The sequence below is a fragment of the Microcaecilia unicolor genome, chromosome 6, assembly GCF_901765095.1.
Source record: "Microcaecilia unicolor chromosome 6, aMicUni1.1, whole genome shotgun sequence".
In the NCBI taxonomy this organism is placed as follows: Eukaryota; Metazoa; Chordata; class Amphibia; order Gymnophiona; family Siphonopidae; genus Microcaecilia; species Microcaecilia unicolor.
The window spans coordinates 172,164,652-172,179,558 of NC_044036.1; the positions used below are offsets into that span (position 1 = coordinate 172,164,652).

The window sequence follows — 14,907 nt, forward strand, 5'->3', positions numbered from 1 at the left end:
TATGACTCTGTCCACCTAATCCATTACAAAGCAAGCGCTATCAGACTGCTGCAGTTCTAACTAATAGGAAGAAGATGAGAATGCAATCCTTTATAAGCAGGTGAATAAGTTCAAGAAAGTTTGTGCTTCAAAACTTCCTGTTAATTTTCAGGGGGTTCTCAGCCCAGTCCTCGGGACACACCCAGCCAGTCAGGTTCAGTATACCTACAACAAATATGCACAAGATGGATTTGCTCAGAATACAGATAATGCATGCAAATTTATCTCAAGCATATTCATTGTGGATATCCTGAAAACCTGATTGGCTGTGTATGCCCCAAGGACTGGGTTGAGAACCCCTTTGTTTAAGTAAGGACCAGGTTCTACAACACTTTAAAAAATAAATAAATAATCAGTAATTGAATCTATTGTTTACACTACTTAGATATGAGCAAGAACTTTCTTACCTTCATAAAATATGGGAACAGTGGTTTATACTTCTTGCCTTTCAGTACAATGCCTGGAAACCTAGATTAGAAAAAAATGCATACATTCTGTTCACTAACATGGACAAATTTTTTTGTGACTATCAACTGTGTCTGATCTCCTACCAACTGTTCTTTGCCTGTTCTGGCATATTCCTTAATCAACCCTTCATATGCAGGAGTAATTAACACCTTGAGCCAATAGTGTATCTGCTACTGAACTTTATTTCCATCTACACTGTGCTTTATCATCACAATAAGGAATGTAGAATCTACAAAGGGTAAGGAGTAAGGTTAATGCACTTGATACACTACCTTTCTGTATTACAACCAAAGAAGTTTATGTATTACATACAAGTACTTTATACATCCTTAGAGGGCTCACAATCTAAGATTTTGTACCTGGGACAATGGAGGATTACGTGACTTGCCCAGGGTCACAAGGAGCTGCAGTGGAAATTGAAAATAGTTCCCCAGGTTCTCAACCCACTGCGCTAACCATTAGGGCTAATCCTCCACTCTGTAAAACATCAATATTCATCAAGGTGACTGTCATAAAAGATATCTGCTTATCTATATGCCAGATTTTTAGTCAAACTATCCAGTTAAGTAGATCCTCATAATTGTCAGTCCTAAAACTTAAATGCAGATAAGTTAATTATTAAATTAGGACATTTATGTGCATAAGACTACTTAATACTGATGGAGTTATCTGAATAACACTGGCTGCATAATTTTATGCACCACCTTCACAGAATGCCTCCTTAGCTGCTGCCTCTTAAATGCATAACTTTGGCTATGCATCAAGGTGCCTGGCCAAAAGTTATGCCTTGTCTAGCCCTGATTTTTTTTTTTTTTTTTTACAGAAAATTACTGTATAAAGTATATCCCAAGTTAACCACACACATTCTTTGACTATTGTCCTCAGTACTTTTAAATATATGTAAAATCCAGCCTCCTTGCATTTCACTGCTGGGTTTTTGGGTTTTTTTTTTGGGGGGGGGGGGGGGGGGGGAGGGGAACAAACAGGGTAATATTCAGCCAGCAGAGGTCAGCATTTCTTTAAACATAGTAACATAGTAGATAACGGCAGAAAAAGACCTGCACGGTCCATCCAGTCTGCCCAACAAGATAAACTCACATGTGCTACTTTTTGTGTATATCTTACCTTGATTTGTACCTGTCCTTTTCCGGGCACAGACCGTATAAGTCTGCCCAGCACTATCCCCGCCTCCAAACCACCAGTCCCGCCTCCCACCATCGGCTCTGGCACAGACCGTATAAGTCTGCCCAGCACCATCTCCGTCTCCCGCCACCAGCTTTGCCACCCAATCTCGTCTAAGCTCCTTAGGATCCATTCCTTCTGAGCAGGATTCCTTTATGTTTATCCCACGCTGGCAGATGATGGGTACCATCAGCCTGCAAGGAGTTACCCCAGCACCACCGATTATTCAGCCGCAGTAACCAAATAGCTGTCCAGTTAACTTAAGACAGCAGAGAGGCTATCCTAATTTAATCAGGTAGAGCCACTAATTTACAGCAGCCTCTCTGCTGTCCTAAATTTACTGGATATCTATCCGCCGAATAATAGTTAACACCCGGTTCTGCCCGCCACTAACTAAACAGAGCTGCAGAGGTCTGTCCAAATATTCACCAGAACTATCTAGATATGGGCTATTGAATACACACGTTTGGCCCAGACAGTTAAAATTATTTTGAATATTGACCCCCATATCATTACTTTATGTAGTCAAGATTACTCAAATTTACTCCTAATCAGCTCTTACATATTAATGAATGCACACTGCTTATGGTTTGTTACCTGTCATCTACAGCCCTAGTGACTACTTCAAGTTGTAACGAAGCTCAATTCTATGAAGTCCCACTGGGTAAGTTGGCAAAATGGATATAAACTCATGAAAAAGCATCAGAGATGGAAAATATAAACTAATACAGGTTAAGAGAGAACTGCTAATAGCAAAAACTGGAAGGGTTACAAGAAGACAGTGAAAAGATCTGTAGATCATGTAGCTAAAGCACAAGACCACATCAGCTAGAGCTTTCAGGTCTTGCCAAAAGGGAATAGAAGCCTGACATACAGTGGAAGGCTGATCTTTTCTAATACCTTGCATCTCAACAGGACCTTAAAACTACTACTTACAAGACTACTCAGCTATACATATCTGAAAAGTAAAGCATTTTATCGAAGGTCATTAAATCAAGATAGAATAAAGACTGGAGTCTAAATGTTATTGAGATGTTGCAACAATGCTGCCACATGGGAGACAGATTCAATCTCAAAACTAAGCACCAATGGAGAAATAGGGAAAACATTGTTAACACAAACCAAAATAAAAGTTTCTCAAATTTATCATTTAAAGTAAAAAAGTGGTGGAAAAAGGCTTCAATAAATAACATGATCAATAAAATATCACTCATTTATAAGTCATACCATCACAGGTCTTAAAAAAACCTCCAGTAAATAACATGTAATTAAATTGTGTCCAAATATAATACATTTACTGCAAAAGTGCAAAAATAACATGTAATTAAATTGTGTCCAAATATAATACATTTACTGCAAAAGTGCAAAAATAACCTCTTAATTCTTCTGAATCGACCACCTCATATGCACATCTCACAATATAACACAGTTGTTTACCTGTAGTGAGGAGGATAGGAATCCTCAGACATGGAGATGTCATTTTCACAGAGCCACACGGGAATTTTTTTCCAGCACTTTCACAAAAATCTCACCACGCATGTGCACCTCTTCCCACCTACCACTGCCATGTAGCACCCTCTTACTCCACTGCAAGCTTCTTAGACTACAACTCCTTGGGAAGGAGGAAGGAGTGGAGGAGTGGCCTAGTGGTTAGGGTGGTGGACTTTGGTCCTGGGGAACTGAGTTCAATTCCCACTTCAGGCACAGGCAGCTCCTTGTGACTCTGGGCAAGTCACTTAACCCTCCATTGCCCCATGTAAGCCGCATTGAGCCTGCCATGAGTGGGAAAGTGCGGGGTACAAATGTAATTAAAACAAAAAAATGAGGATTTCTATCTTGCTACCCTCGGAGAACACCTGCTATAGATAAGTAAAGCTAATGATACATACCTGTAGTAGGTGTTCTCCGAGGACAGCAGGCTGATTGTTCTCACGACTGGGTAGACGCCCATGGCAGCCCCCTCCAACAGGAAGAAAAGTCTCGCGGGAGGTCCCACATGCGGGGCACGCCCACCGCGAATGCGCGACCATCTTCCCGCCCGTGTGTGACCGCTCCCGCTCAGTTATATTGACAAACAAAGAAATAAGAAAGACACAACTCCAAAGGGGAGGAGGGAGAGATGGTGAGAACAATCAGCCTGCTGTCCTCGGAGAACATCTGCTACAGGTATGTATCATTCGCTTTCTCCGAGGACAAGCAGGCTGCTTGTTCTCATGACTGGGATATCCCTAGCTCCCAGGCTCACTCAAAGTAACAAACAGGGTCAATTGGGCCTCGCAATGGCGAGGACATAACAAAAATTGACTTACGAAGAACAACTAACTGGGATTGTAGCCTGAACAGAATAAAACCGGGCCCAGGAAGGTGGAGTTGGATTCAAACCCCGAACAGATTCTGCAGCACCGACTGCCCAAACCAACTGTCGCATCGGGTATCCTGTTGGAGGCAGTAATGTCACGTGAATGTGTGGACTGATGACCACGTCGCAGCCTTACAAATCTCTTCAATAGTGGCTGACTTCAAGTGGGCCACTGACACCGCCATGGCTCTAACATTATGAGCCGTGACATGACCCTCAAGAGTCAGCCCAGCCTGGGCGTAAGTGAAGGAAATGCTAGCCAATTGGAGATGGTGTGTTTCCCGACAGCGACCCCCTTCCTATTGGGGTAGAAAGAAACAAACAATTGGGCGGACTGTGCTCTAGGTAGAAGGCCAATGCTCTTTTGCAGTCCAATGTGTGCAACTGACGTTCAGCAGGGCGGGTATGACAGGGAAAGAACGTTGGCAAGACAATTGACTGGTTCAGATGGAACTCCGGCACCACCTTTGGCAGGAACTTAGGGTGAGTGCGGAGGACTACTCTGTTATGATGAAATTTAGTATAAGGAGCATGAGCTACCAGGGCTTGAAGCTCACTGACTCTATGAGCTGAAGTAACTGCCACCAAGAAAATGACCTTCCAGGTCTTCAGATGGCAGGAGTTAGGTGGCTCAAAAGGAGGTTTCATCAGCTGGGTGAGGACGACGTTGAGATCCCATGACACTGCAGGAGGCTTGACAGGGGGCTTTGACAAAAGCAAACCTCTCATGAATCGAATGACTAAAGGCTGTCCAGAGATGGGCTTACCCTCTACACGATGATGGTAAGTACTAATTGCACTAAGGTGGTTCCTTACTGAGTTAGTTTTGACACCAGATTCCGATAAGTGCAGAAGGTATTCAAGCAGGGTCTGTGCAGGACAAGAGCGAGGTTCTAGGGCCTTGATGTCACACCAGACGGCAAACCTCCTCCACTTGAAAAAGTAACTCTTCTTAGTGGAATCCTTCCTGGAAGCAAGCAAGGCTCGGGAGACACCCTCGGACAGACCCAATGTAGCAAAATCTACGCCCTCAACATCCAGGCCATGAGAGCCAGAGACTGAAGGTTGGGGTGCAGAAGCGCTCCCTCGTCCTGCGAGATGAGGGTTGGAAAACACTCCAATCTCCACGGTTCTTCGGAGGACAACTCCAGAAGAAGAGAGAACCAGATCTGACGGGGCCAAAAGGGCGCGATCAGAATCATGGTGCCGCAGTCTTGCTTCAGTTTCAGTAGGGTGTTCCCCACCAAAGGTATGGGAGGATACACATACAGGAGGCCCTCCCCCAATGCAGGAGAAAGGCATCTGATGCTAGTCTGCCATGGGCCTGTAGTCTGGAACAGTACTGAGGCAGCTTGTGGTTGGTCTGTGAGGCGAAAAGGTCCACCGAGGGGGTGCCCCACTCTCGGAAGATCTTGCGTACCACTCTGGAATGGAGCGACCACTCGTGCGGTTGCATGAGTCTGCTCAGCCGGTCGGCCAGACTGTTTACGCCTGCCAGATACGTGGCTTGGAGAAGCATGCCGTGCTGGCATGCCCAGCGCCACATCCTGATGGCTTCCTGACACAGGGGGCGAGATCCGGTGCCCCCCTGCTTGTTGATGTAGTACATTGCAACCTGATTGCCTGTCCGGATTTGGATAATTTGGAAGGACAGCCGAGCTCTGAAAGCCTTCAGCACGTTCTAGACCGCTCAGAGCTCCAGGAGATTGATCTGAAGACCTGCTTCCTGGAGGGACCACACCCCTTGGGTGTGGAGCCCATCAACATGGGCCCCCCACCCCAGGAGAGATGCATCCATTGTCAGCACTTTTTGCGGCTGAGGAATTTGAAACGGGCGTCCCAAGGTCAAATTGGTCCGAATCGTCCACCAGCGCAGCGAATTGCGACAACTGGTGGGCAGGCGAATGGCATCTTCTAGATTCCCGGTGACCTGGCACCACTGGGAAGCTAGGGTCCATTGAGCAGATCTCATGTGAAGGCGAGCCATGGGAGTCACGTGGACTGTAGAGGCCATATAGCCCAGGAGTCTCAACATCTGCCGAGCTATGATCTGCTGGGACGTTCTGGCCCAGGAGGCAAGACACAAAAGGTTCTGTGCCCTCGCCTCGGGGAGACAGGCCTGAGCTGTCTGTGAATTCAGCAGATCTTCTATGAATTCGAGAGATTGGACTGGCTGAAGGTGGGACTTTGGGTAATTTATTACAAACCCAGTAGCTCCAGAAGTTGAATAGTGCACTGCATGGACCGAACAGCTCCTGCCTCCGAGGCGCTCTTCACCAGTCAATCATCGAGATACGGGAACACATGCACCCCCAGCTTGCGGAGGTACACCGCAACCACTACGAGGCACTTCGTGAATACCCGTGGTGCAGAGGCGAGCCCAAAGGGCAGCACACAATACTGGAAGTGCCTTGTTCCCAGACGGAATTGTAGATACTGTCTGTGAGCTGGCAGTATCGGGATGTGGGTATAAGCATCCTTTAAATCCAGGGAACATAGCCAGTCGTCTTTCTGAATCAGGGGAAGAAGGATGCCCAAGGAAAGCATCCTGAACTTTTCTTGAGCCAGATATTTGTTCAGGCCTCTCAGGTCTAGGATGGGGCGCATCCCCCCTGCTTTCTTTTCCACAAGGAAGTACCTGTAATAGAATCCATGCCCTTCCTGCCCGGGTGACACGGGCTCGACCGTGTTGGCGCTGAGAAGGGCGGAGAGTTCCTCTGCAAGTACCTGCCTGTGGTGGGAGCTGAAGGATTGAGCTCCCGGCGGGCAATTTGGCGGAGTGGAAATCAAATTCAGGGTGTACCCGCACCATCTGGAGAACCCACTGGTCGGTTATGAGAGGCCACCTTTGGTGAAAAACTTTCAACCTCCCCCCGACTGGCAGGCCGTCCGGCTCAGGCACTTTTATGGCGGCTATGCTCCCGTGGATCCAGTCAAAAGCCCGTCCCCTGCTTTTGCTGTGGAGCTGCAGGGGTCTGCTTGGTCGTGCGCTGTTGACGGGAACGAGCGCGCTGGGGCTGGCCCTGTGCCCGAGGAGGCCTTCGGGCCGGCTGGTTGTACCTACGCTTACTGTAGGCATAGGGTGCAGACCGCCGAGCCCGGGAAAAACGTCCACCTGTGGAGGTGGATGCTGAAGGCGCCCGGTGGGATTGATTGTCAAGAGCAGTTTCCCGCTGGTGGAGCTACTCTACCAACTGCTCGACCTTCTCGCCAAAAATATTATCCGCCAGCCGTTGCTGGGTCCGGTTGTCCAGGTCAGAGGCATGCAGCCATGAGAGCCTGTGCATCACTATACCCTGAGCAGCGGCTCTGGATGCAACATCACAAGTGTCAAAAATACCCCTGGACAGGAATTGCGACACGCCTTCAAGCTGCCTGATCACCTCCTGAAAAGGCCTGGCCTGCTCCGGCAGGAGCTTGTCGACCAGGTCCGCCAGTTGCCACACATTATTCCGCATGTGGATGCTCGTATAGAGCTGGTATGATTGGATATTGGTCACGAGCATGGAAGAATGATAGGCCTTGCTCCCAAACGAGTCCAGAGTGCGAGACTCCTGCCCCGGGGGCGCCGAGGCGGTATCCCTCGAACTCTTGGCCCTCTTGAGAGCAGAGTCCACAACCGCTAAGTCATGCAGCAACTGAGGCCGCATCAACTCCGGGTCTGTGTGGACTCTATATTGGGACTCTGCTTTCTTGGGGATGGTGGGATTAGATAGGGGCTTCAACCAGTTCCGAAGCAGCGTCTCTTTCAGGACATTGTGCAACGGTACCGTGGAAGACTCTCTAGGTGGTGATGGATAATCGAGGACCTCGAGCATGTCAGCTCTCAACTCATCCACAGTGACCACTGGGAAGGGAATGCTCACAGACATATCCCGGACAAAGGAAGCAAAGGAGAGGCTCTCTGGAGGCGAGAGCTTCCTCTCCGGTGAAGGCGTGGGGTCGGAGGGAAGACCAGCAGACTCCTCGGAGGAGAAATATCTGGGATCCTCCTCCTCCCCTCCTCGGTGTCGGACATGAGCTCTCTAACCTCAGTCCGCAACCAGGCCCGTCTCGACTCAGAGGAACCACGTCCCCGATGATGGTGCCGAGGTGGACTCCCGCAGCAGCAGCCCCTCCAGGATACCTGGGAGGATGGCCCGGAGGCACTCGTTCAGGGCCGCTGTCGGGAGAGGCTGGGGGGCCGGTGTAGGTGTCGGTGCCCGAATCTGCCCGGGTCCAGGAGACGGTACCGGGGTGCCCGACGACCTGCGCATCGAAACCTCTTCAATGGAGGGGGAGCGCTCCTCCCGGCGTCGGCGCTTTTCCGGGGCCGAGTCTCTCAACATCCCGGAGCTGCCGGTGCCATGCGCAACCGATGATGGTGCTTCTTCGCAAGCTTCTTCCGATGCCAGTCATCGGCGCTCCACAGCACGACGAAGAGGACGTGAGTCCCCACGCCTCCTCGGGGTCGGGTCCGACAGGGTTCGGTCCCAATGGTCCTGGACGGCAAGACCAGCCGAGGCGGGTGGAGGCCCACTCGGCTGCTCCCCGCTCCCATCACTGGCAGGTCGTTGGGCCAAAGGAACCTGTACTCCTGGGGTCGATGCCATGCTCGGCGCCGAAGTCGTCGACACCGGTACCGATGCTGAAGTTCCTGCAGTCAGCACCGATGCCGCCGACGTCGACGGGCTGGCGCAAGTTCCAAAAAGACGGTCCCGAAGAACTTGCCTCGCAACCTGTGTCCGCTTTTTCAAGCCGAGACACAAGGTGCACGCTTTGGAATTATGCTCCAGCCCGAGGCACTGGAGGCACCAAGCGTGGGTATTGGATTGCGAGATTTGCCGGCCGCACCGACCACACTTTTTAAAGCCGCTCGGGACCTTCGAGGACATCGATGGAGAAATCGCGTCGGAGAGGTCAAAACCATCGATGGTGGCGGTAAAAAGGCCACAAAAAGAAACTCGGACGCTCGGCCACAAGGCCGCGACGACAGTGAAAAGAAAGGGCGAGAAAAAAAACTCGACGGGGAAGGGAGACTTCTCTTTTTTTTTGTGGAAACAAGAGGAAAAGGAACACGAAAGCGCTACACAAAATAGCGGACAAGGCCGCGAAAATGGTCTTCCAGGGCTGACACGGGAGAGGGACGAAACTCCGTCTCTCTCCACGCGCGGGGGAAAAACAAAAAACTGAGCGGGAGCGCACGGGCGGGAAGACGGCTGCGCATGCACGGTGGGCGTGTCCCGCGTGCGGGACCTCCCGCGAGACTTTTCTTCCGGTTGGAGGGGCTGCTGTAGACGTCTACCCAGTCGTGAGAACAAGCAGTCTGCTTGTCCTCGGAGAATTATATTTTCTCCAAGGACAAGCAGGATAGAAAAATCCTCACACATGGAACTCCCTGGCTACAGAAAAAAAAAAAAGGAAAAATGAAACCAGAGATGCTGCAACAACCAAACACCAAAACTCTTTCTGGTAGCTACATGCCTTAAACTATGAATTTTCAGGCAGCCTGGAATAGAAAGTAATGGGTATAGGGGGACGGAGTTGAATCCTAAAGCCCAAATAGATCCTGGAGGACTGTCTGGCCAAATCTACTGTCATTTTGGGAATCCTGTTCTAGGCAATGTGACGTGAATGTATGAAGCAAAATCTATGTTACAGCCCCACAAATCTCTTCTATGGAAGCTGACCTCAAGTGGGCCACCAATGCCACCACAGATTTTACATTGTGAGCCATGACATGACCCTCAAGAGTCAGTGAAGGAAAAATACAGACTGGTGGCCAATTGGCGAGTGTGTGTTTGCTGATACCAGCCTCTCATCCTGTTGGAGTCAAAAACAAAAAAAAATATGTGGACCCTCTATGGCTTCAGTTTGCTCCAGACAGAAAGTCAAAGTCCAAAGTGTGCAGTGCACTTTCATCTTTGTAGGCATGGGATTTAGGAAAAAAGGTGGATAGGACTATTGACTGGTTAAAATGGAATTCAGGCATTACCTTAGGAAGGAACTTTGGATGGGTGTACAGAACCTAAGGCAGATCAGACACTAGGGTCTGGAGTTCATTTTGTGAGCTGACGTGACTACCGCCAAAAATAAGACCCTCTAGTTCAGGTACTTCAGGTTGCAGGTATCCAGTGGCTCAAGTGCAGTTTCATTAGCTGGATAAGACCACCACTATGACCCATGACACTGAAGATGGCTTGAAAGGAGGCTTCAATAGAAGCAAACCCTGCCTAAATCAAACTAAAAGCTGAACAGAGATCAATTTACCTTTGACCTGATAAGCTCCAATTGCACTAAGGTGAACCCTAACAGAATTTGTCTTGAGATCTGACTTTGAAATTTGCAGATGGTATTTAAGCAGTTTTTGTGTGGTCAAGAAATGGGAACTAGGACCCTACCATCACACCAGATGGTAAACCTCTTCCACTTAAAACAGTATACCCTTCTAGTCAAATCTCTTCTGGCAACCAGCAAGATCTGGGGAAACACTGTCATGTGAGTTCAGAGAAGCCAATGTTGATCTCTCAATATCTAAGCTGTGAAAACTAAAGACTTGATATGTTGAGATGCAATAATGTTCTTTGGTCTTGCATGATCAGCATTGGAAAATAGTCCACTCTCACTGGATTTCAGATGGAAAGATCCTGTCTTGGCCAATAAGAAGCAATAAGGATTATGACTCCTTGGGTCTTGCTTGAGCTTCAGAAGAGTCCTCAATATGAAGGGAATTAGAGGATAAGCATACACAAGGTCTTTCTTCTGTATTGGAGACAAGGTACTCGAGGCTAGTTTGCCATATGTCCATATTCTGGAGCAGAAGTGAGGCATTCTTCTTAACATTATGGTAAAAAAATTTACCAAGAGGATGCTCCATTCTCAAAAGGTCTTACAGGCAATTTTGATATCTAGGGACCACTTATGAGGAAGTACTGATTCAGTTAGTCTGCTAAGATGTTGTCCTTTCCTACTAGGTTTACGACTCTACAAAACATTCCGTGTGAAATGGCCCATTTCCACATTCTAAAAGTCTAACATATGATGTACGATCCTATCCCACCCTGCTTGTTCACACATGGCCACCTATTTGAACCAGAATAGCCTTGTTGGATAACCGATCTCTGAACTCTTAAGAGCATTCCATACTGCCCTTAGCTCTAGAAAGTTCATCTGATGAAGTAATTCCTGAGCAGATCACACACCCTTGGATATGAAACCCATCTACACGAGCTCCCCAACTCAGCTTGGATGCATCTGTCATTAGAGTTGCTTGCATTTGAAGGATCCTTTCAGCAGGTTGGAATGGGCCATCTATCAGGAATCTGAATCTGCAAAGAACTAACGACAAATACGTCATCTCGAAAATTCCCCATAGACAAAGGTCCATTGGGTCTGCCTCAAATGAATACGTGCAAGAGTGTTTCATGGTTTATGGACATCATGTAGCCCAGTATCCTCAACATTTATCAGCTAATACTTTCTGACTGACTTTCACAATGGATACCAACATTGGAATCCTTTGTTGTGGAAGAAAGCTGTTTGAGTCATGCCTAGCAAGACTCCTATGAACTCCAAATCACTGTGTTGGGCTTGAGAGACTCGAGATAGTTTATGATGAACCCTAGCAACTGCAACCCTCAAACAGATAAGTGCACTGATTTAGCTGCCCTTTCTTGAGAAGTGTGCTTACCAATTAATCATCCAAACAGAGAAACACATGCATCCCCAGTTTGCGTAGATACACTGCTACAACCACCAGGCATTTTGTGCAGATGCAAGAAGTTGGCATGAATCCAAAAAGCATAACGCAACACTGGTAGTGGTAGTTCCGTATGACAAGACTCATATTTCCTGTAACTTGGACACATCTGAATGTGGATATACACATCCTTTAAGTCAAAAGAACATAACCTGTCCCCCTTGTGAAGAAGAGAAATTAGGGAGTTTAAGGAAACCATCCTGAGCTACTGTTTGGTGAGAAAATTTCAGGGCCCTTAGGTCTAGGATGGGATCCTTCACTCTCTCTCTGATCAAGAAATACTTGAAATAAAACCCCTGCCCTCTTTCTCCTCAAAGGAACAGGTTTGACTGCATTTGCCTGCAAGAGAGAAAACATTTACTTTTTAAAGTACTGTATTTCCCGATTCTGAAAGCTTGATCTTGATGCTCTCAAGGGGCAATTTGGAGAAAAGATACTATCTGGACTGTTTTGAGAACCCACTAGTCTGAGACCATCTGTCTGTAAAATATTTTAACTTCCCTACCACTGGAAGGTCAACCAGAATGAATACACAGGCTGATGCTATGTTCTCCTGGAGGCAGTCTAAACCGTGTCCCTGGTTTGGCTGTAGATCAGCCTGGGATAGAAGCAATAACCCCTATTTACCCTGTGAGGTGTGTAAGGGTGGAGGATACCTAAGCCTTGGGAATAGCAAAAACTCCACTGCCCATCACTGATACCTCTTAGAACAGGAAGCCAGATCAGAAGTGGGCCTGAACAGGGTCTTAAGAGTGTCACTATGCTGACTGTTAAGCATAGCTGCCTCCAATACCTTCTCTTTGAAGAGGTTCTTAGACATATCATCCTGAAAAATACCTGCAGTGAAATTAAATGAATTAAATGATAAAAAAAACTATCCGAACAGGAACCAGAAGCCTAAAATGACCAAAAACAAGCTGATGAGAAAAAAGAAAGAAAACTTAAATGACTGCAAAACCTAGCTAGGGCAGCCTATGAGGGAAAAGACCACATGACCGCGATAGGACTTATACCCAAGGCAGAATTTTTTTTCAGTTGAAAGTAAACACTAAGGCAACCGTGAGGCAAAAAAACATCTGACTGGATCCACAGAAAACTAAGGACTGATGGGGTCCCACAAAACAGCAGCAAGTGGGAAGAGGCATTTTCTCAAAAGTTTTGGAAAAAGTGCTAAAGAAAAGTTCCTGTGCTGGCCCTTTTAGATAACATTACCCATGTGTGAAGATTCATCTCTCCTGCTTGTACTTAGAGAAGATGTACTATCAAAACTTAAGATGGACAACAGTGGTCAGGGTTTTGGCAAACAATGGCTGCATCAGGGTAAAAAAGCCCCGACTTTAGTTCAATACCACTTTTTATTGTGAGACATTGAGGTTGTTGATTCTGAAGAAATTATAAGTTTTTGCACCTTTGCAATAAGTATATTGTATTTGGCCATTATTTGATTACATACAATTAATTGGAGGTTCTTATAACCTGTGTGGTATTGGCCAATAAATGGGTGACATTAACCGCTAATACTGAGATCTTTTTCCTCCAGTTACACTATGTGATCACTTTGAGACACTTACTTTGGTTTGTGTCAGTCTCAAATGTGCCTTCATCTCATCTCATTGAGCTAGTAGGGAGTTGGAATGCTTTGGGGCAGAACTCACGTTTTCCTGCAGTGGAATCGATCTGCACAGAATAAATAGACTCCCCCTACCCCTGCCAACCACCTTATCACAACTAGCAGAGAAAAGGGTTGCGGCAGGTTCTAACTCAAGTGAACAGACATGAAAGAGGATAAGGCCAGATTAAAGTGACTTTAGTCACTGTTTAAATGCTGAACTCCTTAGCTCGTCCTACATCAGTGAGTGCAAGATTTTTTTTTAAGGGGGGGGGGGGTCTACAGAAGTCTATAAAATCATGAGTGGAGTAAAGCAGGTAAATGTAGATTGGTAATTTATTCTAACTAGGGAACAAGCCCTGAAATTACTAAGTAGTATATGTAAAATAAATATGAGAAAGTGTTTTTTCACTCAGCATAATTAAGCTTTGGAATTCATTACCCAAGGATCTGGTATAAGTCAAAGCTTCCCCCAAAAGGGTCAAGAAATATACTTTTGGGGTCGTGACCTGAGTGAGCACTCCATAGGAGCCACCCAAGGATCCCAACCACAGAAACATTGGTGAGTGCTGGCTACAATCAGTTAACACAGCTGGGTAAAAAAAAAAAAAAGGTTTAGACACGTTCCTGGAGGAAAACTCTATACACTTTTATTAAAGCAGATTTGAGGTAAGCAGCATGGAATCTAGCTACCTTTTTGAACCCCGACAGCTACTTGTGACCTGGATTGGCCACTGTTGGAAACAGTATAAGGAGCTTGATGGACCTTCAGTTGACCCAGAACGATAATTCTCACATTCTTAGGGAACGTGGGAAGTTCAATCAAAATTGGAAAAGAATAAAGAAGTTTGCCAATGGTTTGTCCACTTACTTGTCAAGTATTTCATATTCACCTTCAGCTTTGTAAAGTGACAGCAGCCGAGCTTCCATCAAAATATAAATTTTTCCTGTGCTTTTATCTATGAAAAAACAATTAAAAAATATATATATCTGTTGAAACAACTTTTATTGAAAAACAACATATCAAACAAGTCAACAAAGAACATGGTGTTTACATAAACCCTCCTTTCCCATCCCCCCTTCTCTATACCTCTAACTACAATAAAGTCAGTCTGGAAGGGCCTGGGCTCTGATGGACCTCCAAGTCGCAAAAAAAAATATGTAGTGCCACTGATTTATCCCAATCTCACCTACAAAGTTAAGTCTCTGTAGCATACTTCACTTAGGGCCAAATTCTATAAACGGCGCCTTAAAAATTGGTGCCGGAAAACCACACGCATAGTGCGATTCTATAAACCATGCCTAAAGTTACAGAACATATGAATATGTTCATATGCTGTTCTTGCGACTAAAATTTAGATGCACCCATTTAAGCCACCTAAAACCAGACCCAAATACCTGTGCCTAACTTAGGTGCAGATCAGGTGTATTCCATAATAGTGCGCATAATTTGAAACACCCACAATCTGCCCATTCCACACCCATGGCCACGCCCCGCGAATATTAGAATTT

The 14,907-nt window shown here is 46.5% G+C and overlaps 1 protein-coding gene across 1 annotated transcript in view; it reads right to left on the reverse strand.

Moving 5' to 3' along the window:
* The window catches only part of IARS1 (isoleucyl-tRNA synthetase 1), a 451,726-nt gene that overhangs the window by 380,725 nt on the left and 56,094 nt on the right, over positions 1-14,907 (reverse strand). The window contains exons 8-9 of the mRNA XM_030205292.1: positions 14,267-14,354; positions 447-507 (exon numbers count right to left, since the gene is read on the reverse strand). Of these exons, the coding sequence (XP_030061152.1) occupies positions 447-507; positions 14,267-14,354 (149 nt within the window). The remainder of the gene's footprint in view (positions 1-446; positions 508-14,266; positions 14,355-14,907) is intronic.